The sequence below is a fragment of the Kazachstania africana genome, chromosome 3, assembly GCF_000304475.1.
Source record: "Kazachstania africana CBS 2517 chromosome 3, complete genome".
Taxonomy (NCBI): domain Eukaryota; kingdom Fungi; phylum Ascomycota; class Saccharomycetes; order Saccharomycetales; family Saccharomycetaceae; genus Kazachstania; species Kazachstania africana.
The window spans coordinates 60,682-85,271 of NC_018942.1; the positions used below are offsets into that span (position 1 = coordinate 60,682).

Genomic DNA, 24,590 nt, shown 5'->3' on the forward strand with positions numbered 1-24,590 from the left:
AATATGTAAAATGAGAAAAAACTACACAAAATAAAAACTAAAACGTTTGGTTATATTATTATTACAATAATGAAGGTAAGAAGAAACAATAAAAAAATATGTTAAAGCAGGTTGTACGCCTACCAAACTTACTTACAATAGTAAAGCGGCAACAGCAGGAAAGGCGCCCATGAAGGAAGATGGAGCAAAGTTACCAGCAGCAGCACCAGATGACTTAGAGGAGGAAGAAGTTGAACCGGAGGTAGCAGTGGCAGATCCAGAGGTAGAAGCAGCCTTCTTAGTAGCACTAGAAGCCTTAGAGGAGGTAGAAGTAGCTGCCGTACAGGTATATTCGTCACCTTGGATGTTACCTTTACTGTGTAATTTGTTCATAGCACTACAGGAATAGTTAGATGCAGTAGTTTCGATGTCAGCAGCACCTTTGACCAAATTTAAGGATGATAAATCCAATTCACTGAAGCTACCGATAATTTCCATTGCACCATCGACTTCAGTCAAGCTTTCGAAACCATCAATGATTTTTAAATCAGTGTTGTTAGCAATGACGAAACCACCACCAACTTTGGTTAAGTTATTAAAGGACAAAGAGGTTAGGCCATCGTTATATTGAATGGAGAAAGTTTTACCAACGGTTTTTAGGCCACTAGCAGTTAGATTAGCGAAAGTGTTGTTGATACATTCGAAAGAAGAGTTGATGTATTGTAAATTAGAGAAACTGGCACTATCGACAGCACTTAAAGTAACGTTGTTAGCCCAGATCAAATCGTCTAAGGAAACAACGGAGGAAGCACCGTTGAAAGAATAGGTCAAAGCGTCAGAGACAGTTTCTAAGGAAGAATCAAATGAAACTAAGTATTTGTTGTTGTTAATATCGATAGAACCAACGGAGGTTAAACCAGTGAAACTGTCAAGAGAAGTTAATGAAGTGTCGGAAATAAGGACGGTGTCGACAGAGGTTAATAAGCCGGCCTCGAAAGCTTCAATAGCTGGTAAAGTGACTAATTCGATGGTGTCTACAGATTCTAATTGGCCAAAAGTGGCTTGTGTTAAAATGGTTAGACCTTCTAAAGTTAAAGTACCAGTAACGGTTTTCAAATCAGCAGAAAAAGTAGTCAAACCGGTGGCGTTTTTGATGGTGAAAGAACCGTCAATTGTTTCAACATTAGCTAAGGAAGCACCACCTAAGTCACCAGAGATAGTTAAGTCACCGACTAAAGTTTTACAGCTGGCATATTGGTCCAAATCAGTTTGAGCAGTAGCAGTAGCAGAAACACTACAAGAGGATGGGACACTAGCAGAACTGGCCTTGGTAGTGGTAGTCTTACTGGTAGAAGAACTGGTTTTAGTAGTGGTGGTCTTGCTACTAGAAGAGCTAGATTTTTTAGAGGCTATGAAATAATTTTTGTTAGTATTGCAATGCTCGATAAAAAAAACAATATTTGCATCTTATGGCCCTATATTCCTCAGCGAGATCAAAAAAAAAAATCTTAATTCTCTTTTCGGATGCTTCTGAAAAAGTCTGTCTCTAGAAGGAGAAAGAAAATCTTTCTCTCGAAGTGAGGTACCAAAGTAAAGTTATGTTTTCGTAAAGATAAAATAACACATACCTGCTAAAACAGTAGAGCTTAATAAAGCGGCTTGTAACAAAGTGGATTTGATTTGCATTTTATAAAGGTTTTATTGGAGTGTACAAAAATTGTTCCTTGATGAAATAATAATTGTTTGGACTGGTTTTAAGAAACGAGTGATTCGGTGATCTTTTGTACTTAGATTAATGGAAAACGGTTAACACAAGAATGGTAGTATACTGTTTTAATTTCTTCCTTTGAAATAGAATATAAAAGCCCTCGTTACACCTATGATAGACAAAGGATACATTTCAAAAAGAGGAAGACATAGACTCAAGATCGGTTGAAAACAATTTTCAGTTTATATAGTACCGTCGATTATGAGGCTATCTGGAAAATTTTTCTTGCTTAGAAAGCGAGTGAAGGATGCGAAGAAAAGGTGGAACTCCATCGAGGAAAAAAGCGCTCTTATTTTTTTTACTGCGTCTTCGTCTTTTTTGTTGTCATTGCTCGTACCTTTCGGAAGTGTTCTTTCCCGTTATTGTGATTAGCGTGCCTTCCTTTTGTTCCAGAAGGAATCGTTGTGGTGGGAAGGAAAATGCGAGAAAACGACGCGGGTTGTTTTCCTGTGAAGGAAAACCTTCTTGATCAATTTGGAAAGACTCAAGTTCTTCTCTTTCCGCTGAATGTAAAGGTCGACTGACGGCTGGTGGGCATGGTAGTATTGGATAGTCGCCTCAAGGTGTCATTTTTGCCACTTTTAGGGAAGGAACTTCGCGTTTTCCATAACTTAAATGCATCACTTTCCTCTTTTGTAGAGGACAATTAGTCGCGATTCCATATGCAGAGATCCTAACTTTGCGAGAGTGCCAAGACGCATGTAAGTAGTAAACATTCTGGCACAGAAGTGGGAGCCAAGTCGGCACGCGTTTAGGATGGTGGAGAGGAAAAGGAAGGCGCTAAGATTCGTGCTTACATTTTTCTTGTAGAGCCAAACTGGTAAACAAGTTGAAAGTAATTTAGTCATAATAGATACCTTTCCCTTTTTCTCCCTCAATAGGTCAAACTATAAGTATCATGATTTCTTGGGGACATATTTACGGAACTCTATAACATATACACATCTGGTGCTGTACCACTCTGGACCTTTGTTTCTAGTTTTATCCGTGAACTTACTGCTCCTGTTATCGCATCTTGTAATACACAAGGGCATATTAAAATGCTCTAAAAAGAACCTCATCCAAAAGCTCGAACTCCAAGATAGGCATCACCTGAAGATCACCAACTAAAATACACCTCTTGTCATTTCACATAAATGTCAGAAAAGTACACCCACACACACTATATAGCATCTTCTTAAGAAAAGAAGTGATTTATAACGTGGTGGATTTTCTGTTTTGGAATTGACAATGACGATCGATCACAGAAAAAGATAGCTACATACATAGGATGATAGACTCTGCCAATGTCAAGGCACTCCTAGAGAATACTTTGAACGGCATTTCATGCCAAAATGTGCCATTTAGAACGAACGCTCTGAGTTCATCCGTCGTCCTTTCATCAAAGAATGGCTCTATAATATCCTATGCCATAGATAATAGTAACCCTGAAAGTAGTACATCACTCAGTAATCTGAAAATGATGAGTCTTCTCAGTAAAGATAAATGGAATGATGACGAAAGTCAGCCATCGGAACAAACAACAAAAAGTTGCTATCAATATCAATGGAACGCTAAGGGTACTGGCTACAAGACAAGGATATATACGTACGAAATAGAAGAATTACATTCATGTCTAGCGCAAATACCCGGAAGTGATCTGATATTACTCTTCGTTGCTGACAGCTCATTCCCATACGGTCTTCTTGTCCTGAAGATGAAGCAAGCCTTACTGGCATTTCATGATATGTACGGATATAAATTGGGTTGAAAGAAAAAAAAAATTGAAAAATCCTCGAAGAGTATATAGCTAATGTTTGATGCAGACAATCCAACTATATAACTATATAACCTTTAATGAGCGATGGAAATTGAGGTAGATTGTACAAACACGCTGAAGAGCGATAGTATTTTGGAAAATTTAGTAAGGTCATCTACCGTAGCAGGATCAAATAAAGAAAAAAGTCTGGCCGGTTCAGTTTTGGCTAACAATAATAGTAAAAAATCTACAAAGTGGGACAAGTTACTCTCGTTTCAGGAAGAGTGGAAAATTAAGTTTAAGAACGGGGTAAAGATATTCTTTGATAACAATTCGTTAGCATCGAAGAACAGAAATCTAGTGCAACAATTGAACAAGAAAGGTGCATATTTCCAAAAAAAGTTTCGTCTGCTAGGTGCTAACGTAGTTCCTTACCTTGAAGAAAATGTAGAAGTTGTGATATCCGAGCGATCTTCGAGCAATATAACTAACTTTCGTGCCCACATGAAGGTATGGGATTATAATAAGCTTGAAAGATTCTTCCAAAACTTGGATACTGATTTAACGCACCTGATAGAAAATAGTGATGAGACGTTTGATTTTATTGAATATTTCGAAACTTCTCCTCACATTTACATGTTCGATACACTTCAAAGATACAGGCCCTTAATATGTAGGAAATGGGAAGTCAGCTTTTTAAATAAATCAAAAGTACCTCCCTATCCAACTTTAAAGCACGGAACTTATGGCAGATGTCCCTTTATTGGTGATATGAGTGTCAATGAAAATGCTCCTGAAAGAATAACAAAGAGGTATAATCGTGATAAATCAAATGAAAACCTAGCGTTGAGATTGAGGAAGATATTTTCAAAATCAGCTAAGCCAGATATCAATAGAATTAATTCACCTAAACTTATAATTATTCCCAATAATCATTTAAATTCTAAGATATCTTTTAATGACTTGGATAAAATGATATTGAAGAGGGCCAATACGGTTGAGATACAATACAAAAGTTTTACAGAAGGTTTCGACAATCCACTTGCACAGAATAATCAGATAGATGAATCCTTATCGAGCATGGATACTATAGATACCGAGGAAACGATTCCAACATTGGATATATCCTACCAACCTCGTTCAGACCTGAAGAGCGTAGACGAAAGAGCAAGCCAGGACAACTCTGCTTTGGCTGATGAGAATCTTGCAAACAATTCCAAAATATTTTTGGAAAAGGCTAATATAAAAATGTGTGAAAATTGTCAGATTAGATTTGATAAGATTCATTTTAATAGTCACGTCGCATCTCAGACACATCAAGAATTTTCTAGCAATGACAGTAATTTTATAGAAATAGACAGTTTGATATCGAAAATCAAGAATAAATGAAAATTTTTATGAACTAATTTTCAAGTATGGGAAACCATAATAGAGCAGTACTATGCTTATATATTTACTTTACTCTATTTTTGCTATAATTTCGACTACAAAGCAAATGCTAATTTCCAACATAAGGCCTGCTTATAAGTTGAAACATTATTATTATATTTTGAAACGCTCGCCGAAAAAATAAATCCTTGATTACTAAATTGTCCAGTTTATTTTAATATTATTACGAAAAGAATAGATATAGTTATAAAAAGTCCTGCTTTGAATCCATATATCTACGAGTTACTCGAGTCGTTCACCTGATATAGCAGTAGGTATTTGGGTATCATTAATGGAGAAGTTACTTTCAAGGGTATCTCCAGCGCAGATGTTTGAGTTGTCATTAGCCTGGCTATGGGGAAATAGTTGTTTTGAAGTTGGTTTTTGAAGGGTTATTTCACCGCTTGGTAACACATAGACACCAGAACTTAATTTGAAGTGAAGCTTGTAATGCCTCAACATGTTTGATTTAGCATTGAATGATTTTTGACAATTACTAAATGGACACTGGTAAGGCTTGTAGCCAGTGTGGATGTTCATATGTGTACTCAGTGAAGATGGTCTCTTAAACCTTTTACTACAAACTTTGCAACAGTACTTGACCTTGTCAGTGCTTGGAGAAATTTCTAAATCTTGGATAGACTTCTTTTCATTTTGTTGTGTAGATGCAGTGTACCTCCCTTTTGTTGGCAATGAAGACACCTCAGAGGGTGGAGAGATTGGGAAGTACGAAGTGTTCTTTTTCACTTTGGAAGAATTAGATTTTTTAGAGGATAACTTTTTTAGAGAAGGAGAAAGAAAAGGAGTATTCAGAGAGGTAAGATTGCTTTTTGGTGTATTCAGATTGGTATTATTGATTACTCGAGCAACTTTCATAGTTGGAGTGATAGCTGCGGCAAACTGCCTGTGTTGATGCTTTGTGGTTGTATAATTTGAAACTTTAGGGTGTGCTGATGGAGTTAATTGAGAAGAGCTTTCAAAAGCCGTTGGGTCAGATTCTCTTCTTTTTGAGAAATAAGGCAACATTGGCACAGAGCCTTCTGTGTATCTTCTCGTCAAGAAATACTCATCAGATATAAAGTCACTATCATCCAATAACCTACTGTACACATCAGCTGAAGAGTCAAATTTAGTGATTTGGCTCAATGGTGTATAGCTTTGTTGGGTAAAAGTATTAAAATGGACTTGTACAGATTCTTCAGGAGGCTTGGACTCTGTCTTCTGTAGAAGTAGATCATCAGGGTCAGAAGACGAACTGTCAGTTTTATTAAAATTTGACATCATTGTGTAGAAATTGGTGAAACTGTTATTGAAAGTTTGACTATTTAAATTTTCATCTTCCAATGAAGCCAATAAATCGTATTGATTATTATTTTGGTTGTTGATACTATTAAACGAGTACTTTTGGTAAATTTCTCTGTCCTGCATGATACAATATAATAGTGAAAATCGTTGGAAAAATATAGATGAGAATATGAAGTTGTTTACTAACTAGAAAAAAACTTGTCTTTGCCTAATTATTTTGTTTTTATATAATATAATGAAGCCTGAATGTCTTAAATTTTAGAAGAAACCAGGAAAAGAACCTAGCGATAAGAAATGACGATAAATGCTGACATATGCTGTTTATATATAATTTGTAACCAGCTTAAAGTAAGAGAGTAATTCCAGTAATCTTGAATATTGTGCCTCGAGGAAAAGTTGCTTGGAAAATATGGAATTAGACTCAGGGAACGTACATGTTCCGAAAAGATTAGGAAACAACTTAAAAACGTTAAAATGTAGCACAAGCAGACATCGCCTACAGAAAACGACGCAAAGAATAGATTAGTTTATCATTTCTTTCAGTTCTAGACACTCGAAATAGTAATAATTTAGTAATTTTGCTATTTCCGCCTGAAATTTGAAGCCGTCGCTAAAAAACCCGTTAGAAAATTGAAAATGTTCAACAGGGTACGGGCGTGACTTATTCGACCGCGGACAACACATATGAAAATTTGACTTTGTCGCTGAGAAACCGACGGACAACGTAATTGAGATTTCACATATGGACATTTCCCATTCCAGGCGGCTCCAATAAACAACCTGTAGGACAGATTACTCCGTTTTTTAAATTTTCTCGTAGACTATATTTGGTTGGTTTATCAAATTTTGAAATAAGGAACTTAACGTATATCAGTAAAACGCAGAACAAATTTGGATACTGAGAGAAGCATCTTAGAAATCTCTGAGATATGTAAACTTCGCAAGGGTTGTACTCTTTCCCCTCCTCCGTTTGATAGCTAACTGTGTCAATTTTGTACAGGCGGGCTGGGACGTTCTAATCCAAGAATATAATTGAGTATATAGTATTCAACCTCTACGATTCCGGGGAGGGGGAGGGGGTTGAGGGTGAATGAAAAGTTACGTTAGCAGTACAACTAACTGTTCATACTGCTACCGTTTCTGATTCAAAACGTTCCTCTCGATTAATTGATGGCTGGATATACACAGATTTTCTGTTCCTATGTGTGTCTTTGCGCTCCGTTTCCGAGAGGATGATTACTTGAGTGGAACAAACATGTCTTATTTTTGAGGGTGACATCCCCTTTGTTTTCCTTCCTCTTTATCGCATTTCTGTGTCAAACAACGCACCACCGAAAGAAAAGTTCTGCTTAGCGTCGTCCGTCCGGACTTCAGCCACAGTAAATTCTTTGAGAAAAAGAGCACAATTCCAAAATTCGCATGCAAGTTTCCCTTTCATTTTTACAGAGATAAGTCAGCGTGACGTCAATCGCACAAAAATAATGCTGACTGAGATTTTGGTAGAGAGAAGATTTGGCTTATGTAACAAACCCTTCTCAAAGTATTGGGGTACGGTAATTTAAGTATTATTCATATGAAAAATATAATAATGGGCAAACCTTCTGTAATCGGACTTTTAATGAAGTTTAAGAATATTTACAAAAGAAAGGACAATTCAAGCAAAGCATTGTCCGTTAAACTATTATCATTAAAATTAGCCTATTGGTTCTGTCTGAAAATTCTCACATTTTTTGTGCAAGATTTGAAGAGCCAGGAACACAACAACTACAATTATACACCGGGGTTTTCTTGCTTTATTGTTCTTCTACGTTTAATGGCAAAAACTGCATATTTACTAATCGACTTGGTACCCTACTACAAATATTCTCTTTTACTTTTCCTTCAAGGATAGAAGGGCTGGAAATTCTTTATCCTATTTGCCTTGATATAAAGGTGCTATAAAAATCTCGATATATATATATCGGTATTTATCTTGCAATACTCCTATATAGTTAGAAGATACAAATAAGTAGACCACGCTGAGGGGAAAAGAGGGCGCATGGAAACCCTCTCCCTTCCATTAGTTTGAAGATGAAAATGATAGTTGTTCCAGCATCTCAATAGTATTTTCTATCATAAATGAAAAACATAAGCAATATGCGCAAGCAAAAGAGTACATAACTTCTACATTCTTTACTAAACGCATGCAAATATTAATTTATCGAATACACATGCAAGTCAACAAGATTTATCGAAACAGTGGATATCTGAAGAGATCTGTTACGTAACCTATTTCATCATCCCGATGATCTCACTCGAGGCTTTCTCTTTTCCGACAAACTTATTTTCTGTAGTTTTTAAGTTCGCTCATCTCATCTGCATTTATGAAGGAAAAACCTCATTCCAAGCAAAACCGTTCATAATGATCCAAATGGTTAATGAGATTCATGATAAGGGAACATTTTTAGGAAATTTTCTACGGACTTTTCTCCGAATACATGCACTGACCTTGAGAAAATAGTGCATTCTGTAAAAGATAGCAGAACAGTGTTACCTTGCACAACATTGTTAGGTGACATTGTTATAAAACGTTAGTGCGTTCCAATTCCTGAATTATAATAGAACTTGTCTTTGCTAGTCCTTTTAACTTCTCGAGCGTAATCATGGTCATTATCCCTTTTCAATTTTAAACTTTCTTATGTAATAACTATGATTGCTCACAAAATCATTAGATTATTGTTATCTCGAAAATTTCGAATTTTAGTAAAATCCAGAGTAACGACGCAGAGAACTGACCGTTCTGAAGGAAACATCGTACCAGCAAAGAAAAGTTAAAATGTCAAAAAAAATGTGGTTACCGTAGGAAGAACTCAGCTTTTAAAAATAATGTCTCAAAATGGCAGTTACTTGTGCCTAGAAAATGTAGCTCAAAGTTTGCACGTGCTCGAAAAATAGCCAGCAACGAGGATGTCACGGTATTGTCTTGTTCAAACCGTGGGTTAATTGAAGAGTAATTCCCTCTGTCATATGGAGTGAACTGTTGTGCTATTTCCTTTTTAACAATACAGCTGCTTTTGCCAAATCTTTTGTAATTAAACTCCAGCATTCTTGAGCTGACATTCTATCTACCATATGGTGGTTACGCTTATATCCAAGATGACAATGAATGCAAGATCCACAAGTAATTTGGTGTCGTCCACCGCAATTCTAGTGCTTCTACCTTTCAAAATTACCTCTTCTTCCTTCCATTTACTACGTCGAAAATCTTGTTTTATCAATATTGAAGAGGGGTGTATGTAACTTATTGCTTCTGCCTGAAGGGTGAAGCCCTTACCGCTATTTTTGAAAGAAGGTAAAAAGATAAAGGCGAATTCTTAACAGAGTACTATGGCACAATCACATACTTTATTTTTTCTTTCTATAACCAGCGATCGCATTCTTTGAGATCTCTCGCATTGAATTGCTCGCAGTAGTTTCCAAAATTATCATAGCAAAAAGCTTGTTTGATTTCCATGGCCTTGATTGTGCTATACAAAGCTTATCAGTTTATGTTACTTCTTCCAAAATGCAAGTACCTATAGGGTAATATCTTTGCAGCTCTGTTAGTTTCAATTATTAAAATTTCTGTTTATGTGCACTGCCTAGGGTCTTCTCTAATGTTGTCACATAGTTGCATACATTGTCTAACACATGTCGTCATTGCCAACAAAATGGCTTGAATCTGAAATATGTATGATCTAGTAAATATAATAAAACATGTGAATTTTTTATGCTATTCTTAATATGTAAGTAAACAAAAGATCTCTGATTCTACCTTGAATCATTTTTTTTCAAGTAACATCGACATACAGTGAGTTCAAATCAATTTCATTACACTCAACATAATGCTTGAAATAATTTTCATAAAACCCATCAATCAGACTTCTATCGCGTTTTTGAGTTAAGGTGAATTTTTCATATTCTGCTTTTTCATCTTTAATCTTGTCATCTCGAAGTAAGTTTATCGTCTTGAAAAAGTCAACATCATTTGAGGCTGAAAGATCCAAGATTTCATCATATTCACACCATCCTAATCGAATCCACATATAGCAACTGGGGCACTTCACATGGGTCCTTCTATTGCCAGTATTGAACTTAAAAGAGTAGAAAAGATCCGGTAATGGTAGCAATTCAAAAATTATTACAGTATCCCATGAGGATTGTTGAAAGAAGAGTGTCTTCTGCATCGGTTCATTCGGATCTTTCAATTTTGTTATTATGCCATGTGAGAAAAGCAAATGTTTGAAGTAGAACCGAAAGTCAAGCCAATTTTTTCCCACACAAAATCTGCACAACACTTCTTTCGTTTCACTATCTTGTGTTTTTCTAAGATACCTATATGAAATCCAATCAATATTTTCCATTGTTATGGTATCACATGGAGAGTCAGAGGAGTTCATGTCCCTAAAAAGCTCGAAACCGCCTGTGCTGTAGTTTTCTTTCAACCACTTTGGTATAATATGGTGCTGAAAACTTCTGGGTGGAATGAAAAGAGATTTGCCTTGATCCTTTTCGTGTTTACATATCATAGACTTTTCGTTGAAAAGCTTAAATATTGACTGGCTCAAAGCCTTTTCATCAGCTTTCAATGAAAATTTTCTCTTATGTATCGTACTGGCATTAGAGTTGGAATTAGAGTTCGAAATATTGGTGCAGTCATTAAAAACTCTACATAATGAAGCTGTTGTAGAAGATATTCTGGAACTGGGTACTGAATGTGGGCGCGAACTGTGTTCTGCTGCTAATGCTTTTTGCAAAGGCACAAATGGCGTTGTATCATCTATCCAGCAATTTAAGTCGTCACTAGCAATCCTATGATCAGGTACAAAGGTATACGAATAGATAACCATACTACCGTATATTTTGTGTTTCTTGATATGCTGGATCCAATCATTTTCATGTGACTCTCATAAGGACTTGTTTTTTATGGGGTTGCCTCAGATTTATTTGTGTCGCAACGTTCGACCTACGTTATGAAAAGGCGACAATGCAAGAAAATTATGGACTTGTAGCACTAGGCAAACGAAATGCTCAGCACAGAATATACGGTGCCAACTGATGGAATTCGACAAGTAATAATAGAGTCCTGTATAAAATAGAATTAATTTTGGGAACATAGATCGGAAATGGAAGTGAAATAAAATGTTGAATAAATAGGCAATACCAACTTTCTTTCTTCAGTTTCATTTTTCTGGTTGTATTATACTCTTCTTACTAAAGAAATTTTCACTCTCAGATCAAAGATCACATGGTAAACTTCTTTACAACAACGACAATCGTGGGACGCAGAAAAAACCTTGTTCCTTATTATTATCGGTGAACTGTAATATTGCGTACGAAAAAAAGGTGTCAAGCTAAAGCTTCGACCAAAAAGAAATGAAAGATTCATCACAATGATAATAGAATGATGCAAGTAAAAAAAACTCGTCTATCATCCCAAGAATAAGTTGTAGAGGAAGAAATTATGTAAGCCCTTGAGTAATATCTTTCAAAGGGCGGGTGATCAAGATTGATCCTATGACTCGCCTAAAATCAAAGATATAGTTGCCATCATGACCAAATATCAATCGTCCATCCTTCGCAACAAAGAGCCGATGTCCGACCAATGCTTGCTAATTCGAGGTTGGGTCTTTTTTCCAATAACTCTACATCTGAGAGGAATAATTAGTTGTCGTGGATGCAGCTATTCAAATTAGTTCGCAGAAGAATATTCCGAAGCATATGGTAATTTCGTGCCAAGTGAACATTATCTTGTACCTAGGTTTTGCTTCCCATTGCGAGTTCACCTCGTAAAAACAATGCCTTTCTTTGCGCAAGGCATATATACGGAAGAATGTCATATTTTTAGCATTCAAAGCAGAAAAATAAGTTCCAATTAGGAGGCCACTAACAGTACAATAGTTACCTCACCATGCATAGCATCCATTAATGACATCATTGCATTGCATTGGATAGTCTGCTACTGAGCAAGTCAGCAAGTAAATATTCTGGAAATAAAAATTGTCCCCTTATCAATTGGACCTGGAGCTCTTCTATTTATCTGATGGTTTTGCTAAAACCGGTATCGAGAATTTTTGTGAAATTTTCCAAGAATTTTTTGGCTTCATTAATGTGATGCCTCTGTACAATGAATTATGACCGCTCTCTTAAAAAGCTCGAACAATTTTATTCTCTAGGAGATATGCGATGGGAAGCGCGTCTTTCTCCTTTACGTGGCAGGGCCGCTATGAATTGCCCGTAGAAATATAAAAGTTCATTAAAGCGCCTTCGTAACTTTATCAATATGTGTTCGGTTAATTTTGTACGTCGAGGACTCAGATACTCGAAACTTAATGTTTGGAAAAGGAAATAATTAGGGCAACATGCCCAAATTAAAGCTTATTATTATATGCAAGTAACGAAAAATTTTCTCATTTCTTTTTATCTTATAGGCAATAATTATACATGGGATACATGAACTTTGGATTTTATCATTATAGTATTTCGTAGTAAGTTGATCAACTAACTTTGTTCCTCCCATGACCAATCTCATGCATTGAAGCGCCCTTTCCATCTATCGTGTTTAGACTTTCCATTCTCATTGGATTTTTCATGTACACTGGGACACACTAAAGTTTAATTATTTCGCTTAAATCTTATAAAATCCAACTCGTTTGCACAGTTGTTTCTGACGTAAGTTCCTTCTTCCATTTTTATTTGGTTGAAAATAAATCAAACCATATCTTCTTTCTATTCTCATTTCCTTCATTATATAAAGAAAAGAGTGCTCTTATCAAAAAAAGAACTGAGAAGGTATTGAAACTCAGTATATTTGTTTGTTTGCGTTTTTTTCAATATCTCTAACCATTGTTCATCTGTTACTAATATCTTGACAAGAAAAATCTCACTCTGATTTCTGACTTTTGACAAAGTAAGGCCGCTTTCAGAACGAATTACTCCTTAATGCAAAGTTGAAAATATCAAATTGAAATATAATGGAAGATCTCGAAAGTTTAACGACCGATATTTTACGTGCATGTGGTTCAATGGCACTAGAAATGGAACTGAGTACAACCGCAATTAATATTTTCTCAAGACTTCTACAAAAAAATCCATTTGATGTAGAAGCTTTGTTATTATTAACAAGCGGTTACTTTGAAACCAGAAACTACATTGGAGTCATTCACACTTTACTCGGTGCTGTTAACTCATCAGAATCCGCCATTGTAAACGATTTTAGGATATGGAAGCAGCTGGCAGTGTCGTATTATAAGCTGCGTCGTTGTGATGATGCAATTCATGCTGTTGATCAAGCGCTCTCATTAGTTCAGGCACATAACGAAAAGGAAGTAGCATTAGATCGGCAGCAATTGTATTTGCTTAAGTGCAGAATTTCAATCCTAGAAGACTCAAAAACACAAAATATTGAACAACTACTAAGAAAATTTGAAGATGCGATAGCCGAAGTTCAAGACTCAAATACGCCTTACCATGTGGAAATTTTGCTCTCCAGGGCTCAATTACTCAAGAAACATAGGAGATATCAGCATTGCGAGGATGACCTGCTATCGATAATAAAAATACTTTCAAGTCCACCTAGCAGATTACAATTTAAACCCCAGGACATTCTGAATAAAATTAATTATGTTTGTCATCTACTTGTCTCAATCAATGTGCTTATGAATTCGACTGACGAAATGAACATTGCTAATGAACCATTACACCTTCAGACTTGGGGAACTGTTTTAGGTCAATTACAAACGGCATTGTCATCTTTCCAGCATACTACATCTTCTAGCCATAAATTAAAAATATTAATGGCACAACTTAGGTGTCTAAGTAATATTGATCTACAAGTTACAGTCGAAATGTTAAATAACGAAGTCCTAGTATCTTCGGGACAGCATTGTTCATCATTATACTATATGATTGCTCGAGTACTTTTAAAACTCGATGGTAAAAGCAATATTTACCAGGCTTACGAATGCTTTCAAAAAGCATTGAATCTTACTCCTGAAAGGCCATGCCTGTGGATTTCGGTTGCTTCTTTATACTTGCGCCTAGGCCAGCTTGATGATGCACTGTCAACCTATTCTCAAGCAGTACATCTGGCATTGTCGATTGATTCTGGCTCGGATAAGCTATGTAACGGACATCAGGATGATTCACTAAAACAACATCATAAAATGTGCTATAATCTTTTCGCTGCATTCGGTTGGTTTGGAATATCACAAGTGTACACTGCCACAGGTGATTTTTCCCAAGCTATAGACGCAATAGGTCAGGCCATAAAGATTTTTAAAATAGCCGATGATATTCGAAATATTAATAACCTCGAGTTAGTACATTCAAAGCTATTGATATATGAGGCACGGAGAAAACGTGGAAACTCAGCTCACACAAGCAACCTTACCGTAACAGAGAAAATCAGAAATAAAGATTCCAGTGTTCCACCAAGCATCGATTATTCTTCCACCGCGCACTTACCTATGCCTTCTGTAGCATCGTCATCATCAATGATTTCTTCTGAACTCTCATCTGTTACGGACTTGAAACAAAATGTAGACAATCTTTCGAATGGAGGGAACTTGAACAGACTCAGCACAGTAAGTTCACAAGTGGAGTATGACTATCCAGATATTCCTATTGAATTGTTAATAGACTTTGAGACATATTGTGATGACAATGCGTTTTTGATAGAGGGAGATGTTATGAAATACAAACCGATCTTCAGTGGAACCACTAACTCCCATAATAGAGAATATACTGATACTTCGAGAATAAAAACAAATGATATCCACTTTACTCTAAATTACTCTTCGACAATACAAGCACCGCCTCAAACTGGCGGTCTGCTTTATCAGTCACATCTTGATCGACTAGAGCGTCAAAAGGCTTCGTATCCTGATTATAGTTCAAACTCTAATACAAGATCACCATTCACCCATCAAAACCATCCCTTCACAGAACAGTCTAATGTGCAAACGAAGCAAACACCATATGCTGGTCCTTTCACTTTTAACCCATCTCATAGCTTGAACCATTCTTCTCAACAACCTATACCCCCAATTGTTTCAAACGAAAATACGTTATCGAACAACTTTAATTCCCATATGCAGATGGAAGCATTAAACTCCACATCTATTCGGGCTGCAAATTATCCTCAAAGCAATGTACATTCACATAGAACACTAGCATCTTACCATCCTCAGGCACGGCCGTCGCATACTCAATCTCGAGTAATCAGAGCTCCTCAGTTCAATGCAGGAACTGCAGGTCTACAAAATCAAGCACAGAGCCTTGATTATACTGCGGGTAATATGCAAAACGTCTCAATGGGAATAAACTACCCAGGCCATGTACCATTATTACCGTTAAATGTAAATCCTTCGACAAATATCCCTCACAATTCATATTCATATCCGGAACAAAGATATATCATGGAGCAAAAGCAGCAGTATTATAACAATAATCCTTAAGTTCGGTCCAGAACTTTTGAAAAATTGATAACTACCGTTTTGTTCTGGAAGCTCTTGACAACGGTCCACATATTTTTGTTCGTTGATTTAATGAGATATAAGATTAATATACAAACTTCATATTTCTATATATTCCTCCGCAATTACTAATCCTTTTTCCTTATTTGTAAATGAGAAATGTAGTGGCGAGTAGGCAAGTAGCTCATCGTATGCAGGGATTTTCCTCACACCCCTGCCATTCACGAGTACTTCTGAGTCATACTCACCCCAATAACATATTATATTAACACCCAAAGGATCGTTACCATCACTCTCATTCATCAAATCTTCATTCGTTTCTTCAATATCTGCGAGAATTTTAGGAAACCACTGGATACCTACGCGATAATGATTTTGAGTGAAGTCCAATTTGTGCAGCTGTAATTCGTTTATGCCTTTCGCCCATTTAAATGTTTCATCAGATTTGTTGGTCTGGTTATTATCGTGAAAGATTGTAACTTTTTTCACCAAAGAAAAATCTTTATCCTTGAAAGAGCTATTGAAAAACATCGTACAAGCTCGGTTGTCTAGAACTTTGATCTCCAATTCTGCATTAATTGGTGCATATTTGGATCTATTTTCGTTATCCCTGTCATTATGTAGAACGGAAATGGACATCACTTCTAAGTCTTTGGTATTATCTTCGTAATCAATTAAGTTTGGGGTTTCCCCTGTATATGAACAAACACCCATTGTAACATCGTCATTTGTGGGCTCACAATGAATTTTATTGCTCATATTATTCTTGAAGCTTGGTAAATCAAAAATCAGTTTTTCCAAATACTCTATTGGGCCAGTCAGTTCCACTTGTCCATTCAGGTTTTGCACAAAACGCACTTTTAGAGGTGACTGAAAAGTAAAGCTATCCAGTAAGATGGAGCGTCCTAATCCAATAGTCCATATGGTAATTAGAAGAGTGACGGAGTATCTATTTAGCTTTAAAATAAATGGTAATATTATGAAGGACAGTAAGGATATCGATGTCCAGTTAAGGGTATTTGATACTAAATCAAATGAGTTGGTTGATTCCTGTATTGATTGATTTATAGCTGATAATGTTTCAAGAATGGTTTGAAATATCAGTGTACTGAATGGTAGTAAAATTATAAATTGTAAGAGCCATTCGTAATTGGTTGAACTGTAGACATCGTATCTTGAGGCTGATGTAATTGAAGCAGCCGCAGAGGAAGGTTCTAATACAGTTTGATGCAAGAGGGGTGCTCTTTCGTCTTCTTCATGGCTACCATTTCGAGCGGCATTTTGTGAATCCGGCAAATCTTCATAATAATTTTCATCTTGACTCACATTGGCGCTTGCCGATGTATTGTAGCACGTTGAGGTGTCAGATCTGGAAGTATATTTTGGTGACGATTTGCGTTTGAAGGCGAGTACCAAATATTTGACCATTAAACACGACATGAGGCTTATATAGGCAATCGTGGCAGGATATGTATCTGTTGCTAGATACCCTGATAACTTTAGATGATAATTAGCAAATGCCAATGAAATCCACGAAACAACGGCCAGCTCTGAGATGACAATATCCTTGAAATCATCAACCTTGGAAATTGCCTCAAATATAGATAGAAAAACAAAATTTGCCAGAATGAATTCAGTAGATAAAGTAATAAGGGGGGAGAGAAATTCTCTTGACATGACATATCTGTTCGATATTAAAATAACTTGCTGAGTATATTTCACCAGTAATGCAGAAAAAAAAACAGAAATGGGAAGTTTACACCAATGAATAAGTCTCGAAGGTTTTAAGGTGTGTCTCTTACTTGCAATGATGTATAATATACAAAGAGCAGCTGGAAAAATAATTAAAATAGTGGAGTTCCAAATGAACAATGAGCTTGCAGCACAAACAAAGAAGAAGAGGCCAGCAAAATCGAAATAAACTGCTGGAGAAGATGCAGACTTCATTGAATTATCTTCAAAAGACGCAGCGCTACCACAGAGGTATTCTGATAACTGTAATGAAGTGTGTAACATATGCCATAATGCTTCTCTAGAAGTATAAGCGATGCTATCTCTGGTTGTGTGATACAAACTTCTTGGTTTATAAAACGCAATGTCCCAACCAATTAATCCGTATTCCTCATAAACTTTGTAGTCAGTCTCACTTTTGATAACCCTTTCATTGAAACCCTGTTGAAATATGGAGTTACCAAACGGCTGATTTTTAACGGAATTCTTATATAAACTTGCTGTTAAAGTATTGGAAGTTCTAAAGAGAACACTTTTTCCGCCTGTACCTGTACCTTCCAAATTTAGCACATATTTAACCAATTTTGACCAAGGGTTTTTCAAGAAAACAGTTGCACCAAGTAATCCAAATTCTTCATTATTGTTAAAGTTGAATATAATAGTTCTTTCTGGTTGGTTTGAGGAGAAATGGGATAATAGAGCCAGCATTGACACAATGCCCTTTCCATCATCCGTAGCCCCATGAGATGTTGGGACGGAATCAAAATGTGCTGAAATTAGCAATCCTGGAAGAGTCGGGTTTCTACCTTGTAATTTGACTACAATATTTGATGATTCAAAATAAATAATCCTAGATCTTGGACTAGATACATTAAAAACATCCTGCTGTCGGAATAAGTTTGAGGTCTGTAATTTAGAATCATCATAAAGATCACTGAAGGAGGTATCTTTTACTATTTCTTCTACTCTTTGTAACAGGTAGTCATGAACCCTGTCATTATCTCTCGAAGTGTATGGATGATAGGAAAATGTGATATTTTGAAGGTCCTTCCAAGCTGTTTCGAGTAAAATAACCGCATTTTCATCATCAGTGGACGGTAACATATATTTATATGAAAATTGGTCATATAAGTATAGGCATATTATTGAGATATAACCGGTTATTAGGAATATACTGACATTGGTTTTCCTATACCTGAACGTCGATTTTAAAGCGGCTAAGATCTTCATGTCGGGTGGCTTGAAGTATAAAACAATACAGATCAGGTTTATAAATATACCTACGATAGCAATCTAGCTATCTATGTGAATATGAGCCCTTTTAGAAAAGAAGCTATACGAAAATAGTTGATAAATACCCTTTCTATCGATTGTGAATTTTATTAAATAAGAAAAAAAATATGCATATCTACGCGAGATGGTTAAAAGATTGCGTGAAATCTAGTTGCGATAATGAGTATTATATTTGGCTATAAATTTAGAGTTAAATAGATGAATTAGTCCCAATCTTGACAAAAGCAAATGAAATGTAGTTTCGCAATTCCTCGAGATTATTATGGATGGCATCATCGTAGAATTCGTTCGTTTCGACAGGATTTATGTGCCTATAATCAAGAAGGCATTTCTTGATGAATTTTGATTTCTGCTTCATTTTCTCTGTGTCAATAGAGTCTATTATTCTTTGGGCGTTAGAGGCACTGTTCCAAGTACCCAATCTATGCATATCTTCGGAGGCTTTATTGTCATCTTCCTCATCAAAAGTTATTGTTCGGCCATCACCTTTACAAGAACAAATCAAGTCGTGGGTATTGGAGTTAGAGTTTTTGACAACTGTAAATAAGTCTTTCAGATCAGCTTTATCGAACAGATCGTCATTGTTATTGTTGCTGTTATTGTTTGTATCATTGTCTAAGAATTTCAGACTGAGATTATTTTTCATCAGTTGTCTTTGTAAGATTTTTTCATCAATACAACCAGTTGTAATTAATCTATAGATGAAGCAATGTTTTTTTTGGCCATCTCTATGAATTCGTGACATAGCTTGAAGATCAACTGATGGATTCCAATCGTTGTCGAACAAAATCAACCTAGAACCACCAATCAAATTTAAACCAACACCACCGGATTTAGCACTTAGTAGAAACACGTTGACATTTTGGTCATTGTTAAAGGATGACACAATCGAGTTTCTTTGTTTCACAGGTGTAGATCCATCAAGGCGTACAAAGGTCAAGGCAAGTGAACTTATCAATCCTTCAATTAGGTCTAATGTCTGCGTATAGTTTGATACAATAACGATCTTCTCCATTGGATTATTCATTTTTTTGATTGAGTTCACTAAAGATACTAACACTTTTAACTTACCAGAGTTGGTTGAAACGCTTCTTGGCATTTGCTTATGGTCTTTAGAACTTAATTTGTTGTAGTAAGGGTCGGAATTAGCTAATGAGGGTGAATTACAGATCTTTTTGAATAAAGTTATTAGAGCCAACGAACTTGTCGAATTATTCAAAAGCGATTGGAAATTCAAATTAGAACCAAGAAGAATATTGTCAAATGAAGTTAACTGCTCTTTGGTAGGCTTGCAAAAGAGGATGATATCGGTCCGTGGGGGGAGGTATTTATTCAGGATTGCATTTGTTCTTCTTAAAATAAACTTTGACGTCAAATCAATTAATTCTTGTGATTTTATTTCACCTGTTTCGATGACATTTTCATTGAATTTATTTTTTACATCTCTTGCTTTAGTAATTGGTACGATGTAGTTTTTTTTGAATTGATTGAAGCTACCTATAATATCCGGATTAATAAAATCAATTATTGTGAAGAACTCTATCAAATCGTTTTGTATTGGAGTGCCCGATAATAAGATTTTACTTTTAACATTTAACTCCTTTAAGATGTTTAAAACTTTTGAATTTGTGTTTTTAAGCCTGTGACCTTCGTCACAGACTATTAAATCAATATTAGAGCTTAACGATATCAACTCTTGAGAGACAGATAGTACTTTTTCATAACCAAGTATGAGAACTTGATAGATATTTTGAATTTTTAGGAAATTTTTGATTGCATTCTTATCCATATCAGTTGAATTTGATGATTTTAGTATAAGAATTCCGATCTTATTTAAATTTAGCCACTTAGCAAATTCATTTCTCCAATTCATTATCAAGGTGACAGGACAAACAATTATAATTTTTTTAACATGGCCAACCAATGTAATTCCATTCTGCGAGCAATTCTCAGGTTGTGGATATGGTGTTTGTTTCAATAGGGTCCATATCAAACTTATTGTCATTAAAGTTTTACCGAGACCCATCTCATCCGCCAGTATACAGCCATTTAAATCAAAATTTTCATTCAAGACAAGGTTTTTCTCGTTAGATTCAACCGAGGATGATCTATCTAAATGGAAGATACAGTCGTACATAAATTTGACTCCTTCTACTTGATGCGGCCTCAATATTTTAGAAATTTTTGGATCTACTATTACGTCAACCTGTGCCCTAGGAGATTTATTCATTATGATGGGTGTTTCAATTGTTGATACATCAAAGATTGGTTTGAAACGCATTGAAGCGGTCGAGTTAGCTAAATTTGTTGTTACACTCTTCTTCGATTTTTTGGTAGATAAATTATTACTTTGAAAGAGTTTAGTAATTGGAATAGTAGATCGTTTAATTTTCTTTGGCTGCGACGGTATCTCACTTGAAGCTGTTTGACTGGATTTGGATGGTTGAATCAATTCATGGAAAGATGCTAATTCTTCAGAATCACTGATGAGATGATCCAATTGGAATTCTAATGAGCCTATTTTTATTATTGTATCCTCTATTGAATTTTCAATACCTTGAACTGTCACACTTGATATAAATTTCCCATTGTCATTATAAAGTGATAACTTTGTTTTAGTCAAGATGGCATAACCGTCATTTTCCCACGTCTTATGTTTCTTTGAAGTTTGTTTTCTGTACATTGTAGTGAAGTATTTCTTGTTCGTTGTTGAGATATTCAGTTTCTTCTTAGGAGACTGTTCTTTAACTACTGTTGAACGTACACGTTTCTCGTTTACATTGGTACCCAGTTTTCTTGGGGGTTTGAAAGGTTTATTCTCATACTTCGGCAGGTTCATTAGAACAGGTACATGTATATCCAGTGTAAGCACTTAGTAAATTTGTCAAGAGATGAGTTTGTTTTTTTTTCTTGCTCGAGAGAAACCCAAAAAAGAGCGTAGAGAAAATGACTAAAGAGGAAACAATCTACTGTCTTGTTTATCTTGTACCTTGACGCGTCGAAGAATAAGAAAGAATATATAATTACAAGACCCCATTTGGATAGGTGTATCTCCTTCGACATTTTTCAGTGTCAAGGCTTATTTTTGCGTTATGTGAGATTCAGAGTTTGCTGGAAGGGGGAAGTGACCTGATGTCTATCGGCGAAAGTGGCGTGGCAAGAACGGTCAGAAAGACTCATTAGTTGTTCATTTTCTCCTGTTTGTGAATGGATCAACACTTCTATGACTCTTCCCTTTTTTTTTTTAGTATGTTCCACAATTTAGCCGCTGTTGGGCGGGGTGTGTGTGTGTGGCAAGTAACAGCGGATAAGGCGACGCCAAGACCGCTGGAGGTCCTTCGTCAGCGGGAGACCAAGAAATCGCTGCTACAGTGAGATCCGTCTTTAGGCTCTTCCAATTTTTTTACTCAGCTGTCGGTGGGAGGCGGGGCGGGAGGCGTCTGCCTGTAGGATTTCTCACGCAGTGCGACGGAAGTCGTTTTTTTTTTTTTCTTGGCAGGGCAGGGCAGGGCAGCGGAACCGGTGGGCTGTAAATCGCTTCGCATTGGAAAAATTGGGGTTTTAGAAATTCGATCTCTAACCAATGAAATTCGAGAATTTCATCTAATCTGATTAGATTATCGTCCATAAGAATCAAAAAGGAATTCGATCGCATCGGCCGGTTCCAATGCGTCCGGCTTCGGCAGGAAAAGAAACGAAGGAGAGAGAGAGAGAGAGCTAAAAGAAAGAAGCGCATCTTATATAAATGGGAGGAAGTTTTTTTAAGAAATGGGATAGTTAGTCATTGGTAATTAATACATTTCTTTCCCTTCTTTTATTAGACAACAATCAAGCATTTACATATCATATTATTACTACCACAATGGTAAATGATAAAGATTCAATTCGTACAAAAGATATAAATTTCAATGAAACGTCGAATTCCACTGCTGTGGATCTCGGTGGTGAAGGACGTGCTTCTGGTGTTTTCCATAGATTTATAGATTCTTTCAAACCTCCTGTAGAAGATGAGAAAAGTGACCTAGAGGAAATGTCAATGGAATCTACAGATCGTCATTTAAAAAAAGCCATGAAATCAAGACATGTCATTATGATGACCCTGGGTACAGGTGTCGGTACCGGTTTATTAGTGGCTAATGCTAAGGGTCTTTCTTATGGTGGTCCAGGTGCTTTAGTCATAGGTTATATCCTAGTTTCCTTCGTTACATATTTCATGATTCAGGCTGCGGGTGAAATGGCTGTTACTTATCCAACTTTACCTGGTTCTTTCAACACTTACACTTCCACTTTCATTTCTAAACCTGTAGGATTCGCTACAGTTTGGTTATTCCTTATTCAATGGTTGACTGTCCTACCTTTAGAGTTAATTACCGGTACAATGACAATTCAATATTGGAATGACTCAATTAATGCGGACGTATGGATCGTCATTTTCTACGTATTTTTACTCTGTGTTCATGTCTTTGGTGTTAAAGCTTACGGCGAATTAGAATTCATTTTCAATACGTGCAAAATCCTCTTCATTGGTGGTTTTATCATCTTCTCCATTGTTGTCAATGCTGGTGGTGCCGGTACTGATGGTTACATTGGTGCTAAATACTGGAAAAATCCAGGTTCTTTTGCCTCAAGTACTAGTGCCGGTAGATTTAAAGATGTCTGTTATGTTTTAGTTACAGCTTATTTCTCATATGGTGGTACTGAATTATACGTTTTATCCGTTAATGAACAAGCAAATCCAAGAAGATCTACTCCAAAGGCTGCAAAACAATCAATTTATCGTATCTTAATCATTTACCTTCTAACAATGATTCTTATCGGTTTCAACGTTCCACATGACAATGATCAATTAATGGGTGCAGGTGGTTCCTCTACTCATGCTTCTCCTTACGTCTTAGCAGCTTCTATTCATGGTGTCAAAGTTGTCCCTCATATCATTAACGCAGTCATCTTAATTTGTGTTACTTCAATGGGTAACTCCTCATTATACGCAGCTCAAAGACTTTTCGCTTCTTTAGCTGAACAAGGTTACGCACCAAAATGTTTAGCTTATATCGACAGAGAAGGTAGACCAATTATAGCCCTAGCAGCATGTGCTGTCGTGGGTGTCATCGCATTTGCTGCTGCCTCTTCCCAAGAAGAACAAGTTTTCACTTGGTTAGCAGCCATTGCTGCTCTTTCTGAATTATTCACATGGTCAACTATCTTATTATCCCATATCAGATTTAGAATGGCAATGAAAGTTCAAGGTAAAGATTTAAATGAACTGGGTTACAAGGCACTCACAGGTGTCTGGGGCTCCATGTGGGGTTTCGGTTTCTGTGTCTTGGTTTTCATCGCACAATTCTGGGTCGCTTTATCTCCACCAGGTGGTACCATCTCTGCTGAAGGTTTCTTTGAAAGTTATTTAGCTTTCCCATTATGGTTATTCTTCTATTTTGCTTATATGCTTTGGAAAAGAGATTTCACTTTCTTAACTAAATTAGAAGATATCGATTTAGATGCACACAGAAGAATATATGATCCTGAATTCTTAAGACAAGAAGACGAAGAAAGAAAAGAAAAGATTAGAAATTCGTCATTCTGGATTAAAATGAAGTATTTCTGGTGTTAATCAGAGTCTCTCATGAAAAAAAAACAACCTTTTTTTGTCAGCCTCAACTGTTCACGACTTGCATATAATTTAAAATAATAAATGACATTTATAGTTTCATTTTTTTTTTTGCCATATCTGTATAATAATAATCATTTCAATTTTACGATAATTAATTTATTACGTCATTCTTCCCAAATTTATACTAAAGTTACTGCATTGCTATTTTTTAGCGAAGTATAATTTTAGCATGGTTACTACATA

The 24,590-nt window shown here is 36.1% G+C and overlaps 9 protein-coding genes across 9 annotated transcripts; 4 read left to right on the forward strand and 5 right to left on the reverse strand.

Annotated features, from left to right (window-relative positions):
- Window positions 1-132: 132 nt before the first annotated feature.
- On the reverse strand, window positions 133-1,665 carry ECM33 (Ecm33p; the record flags this gene model as incomplete). Its single annotated transcript, XM_003956113.1, has 2 exons — window positions 133-1,388; window positions 1,608-1,665. The coding sequence occupies 2 exons, from the start codon at window positions 1,663-1,665 to the stop codon at window positions 133-135; spliced, it is 1,314 nt and encodes a 437-aa protein (XP_003956162.1).
- Window positions 1,666-3,017: 1,352 nt separating this feature from the next.
- SLM4 (Slm4p) lies at window positions 3,018-3,497 on the forward strand (the record flags this gene model as incomplete). The annotated part of the gene is made up of 1 exon (XM_003956114.1): window positions 3,018-3,497. The coding sequence occupies one exon, from the start codon at window positions 3,018-3,020 to the stop codon at window positions 3,495-3,497; it is 480 nt and encodes a 159-aa protein (XP_003956163.1).
- A 93-nt stretch (window positions 3,498-3,590) lies between these two features.
- Window positions 3,591-4,874, forward strand: KAFR0C00330 (uncharacterized protein; the record flags this gene model as incomplete). The annotated part of the gene is made up of 1 exon (XM_003956115.1): window positions 3,591-4,874. One exon carries the CDS (start codon window positions 3,591-3,593, stop codon window positions 4,872-4,874), a length of 1,284 nt encoding a protein of 427 aa, XP_003956164.1.
- Window positions 4,875-5,156: 282 nt separating this feature from the next.
- Window positions 5,157-6,341, reverse strand: KAFR0C00340 (C2H2-type zinc finger protein; the record flags this gene model as incomplete). Its single annotated transcript, XM_003956116.1, has 1 exon — window positions 5,157-6,341. One exon carries the CDS (start codon window positions 6,339-6,341, stop codon window positions 5,157-5,159), a length of 1,185 nt encoding a protein of 394 aa, XP_003956165.1.
- Window positions 6,342-10,027: 3,686 nt separating this feature from the next.
- ECM8 (Ecm8p) lies at window positions 10,028-11,086 on the reverse strand (the record flags this gene model as incomplete). Its single annotated transcript, XM_003956117.1, has 1 exon — window positions 10,028-11,086. The coding sequence occupies one exon, from the start codon at window positions 11,084-11,086 to the stop codon at window positions 10,028-10,030; it is 1,059 nt and encodes a 352-aa protein (XP_003956166.1).
- Window positions 11,087-13,210: 2,124 nt separating this feature from the next.
- On the forward strand, window positions 13,211-15,694 carry KAFR0C00360 (uncharacterized protein; the record flags this gene model as incomplete). The annotated part of the gene is made up of 1 exon (XM_003956118.1): window positions 13,211-15,694. One exon carries the CDS (start codon window positions 13,211-13,213, stop codon window positions 15,692-15,694), a length of 2,484 nt encoding a protein of 827 aa, XP_003956167.1.
- A 117-nt stretch (window positions 15,695-15,811) lies between these two features.
- On the reverse strand, window positions 15,812-18,673 carry PFF1 (Pff1p; the record flags this gene model as incomplete). Its single annotated transcript, XM_003956119.1, has 1 exon — window positions 15,812-18,673. The coding sequence occupies one exon, from the start codon at window positions 18,671-18,673 to the stop codon at window positions 15,812-15,814; it is 2,862 nt and encodes a 953-aa protein (XP_003956168.1).
- A 253-nt stretch (window positions 18,674-18,926) lies between these two features.
- RDH54 (DNA-dependent ATPase RDH54) lies at window positions 18,927-21,575 on the reverse strand (the record flags this gene model as incomplete). The annotated part of the gene is made up of 1 exon (XM_003956120.1): window positions 18,927-21,575. One exon carries the CDS (start codon window positions 21,573-21,575, stop codon window positions 18,927-18,929), a length of 2,649 nt encoding a protein of 882 aa, XP_003956169.1.
- A 1,023-nt stretch (window positions 21,576-22,598) lies between these two features.
- On the forward strand, window positions 22,599-24,347 carry KAFR0C00400 (amino acid permease; the record flags this gene model as incomplete). Its single annotated transcript, XM_003956121.1, has 1 exon — window positions 22,599-24,347. The coding sequence occupies one exon, from the start codon at window positions 22,599-22,601 to the stop codon at window positions 24,345-24,347; it is 1,749 nt and encodes a 582-aa protein (XP_003956170.1).
- Window positions 24,348-24,590: the final 243 nt, after the last annotated feature.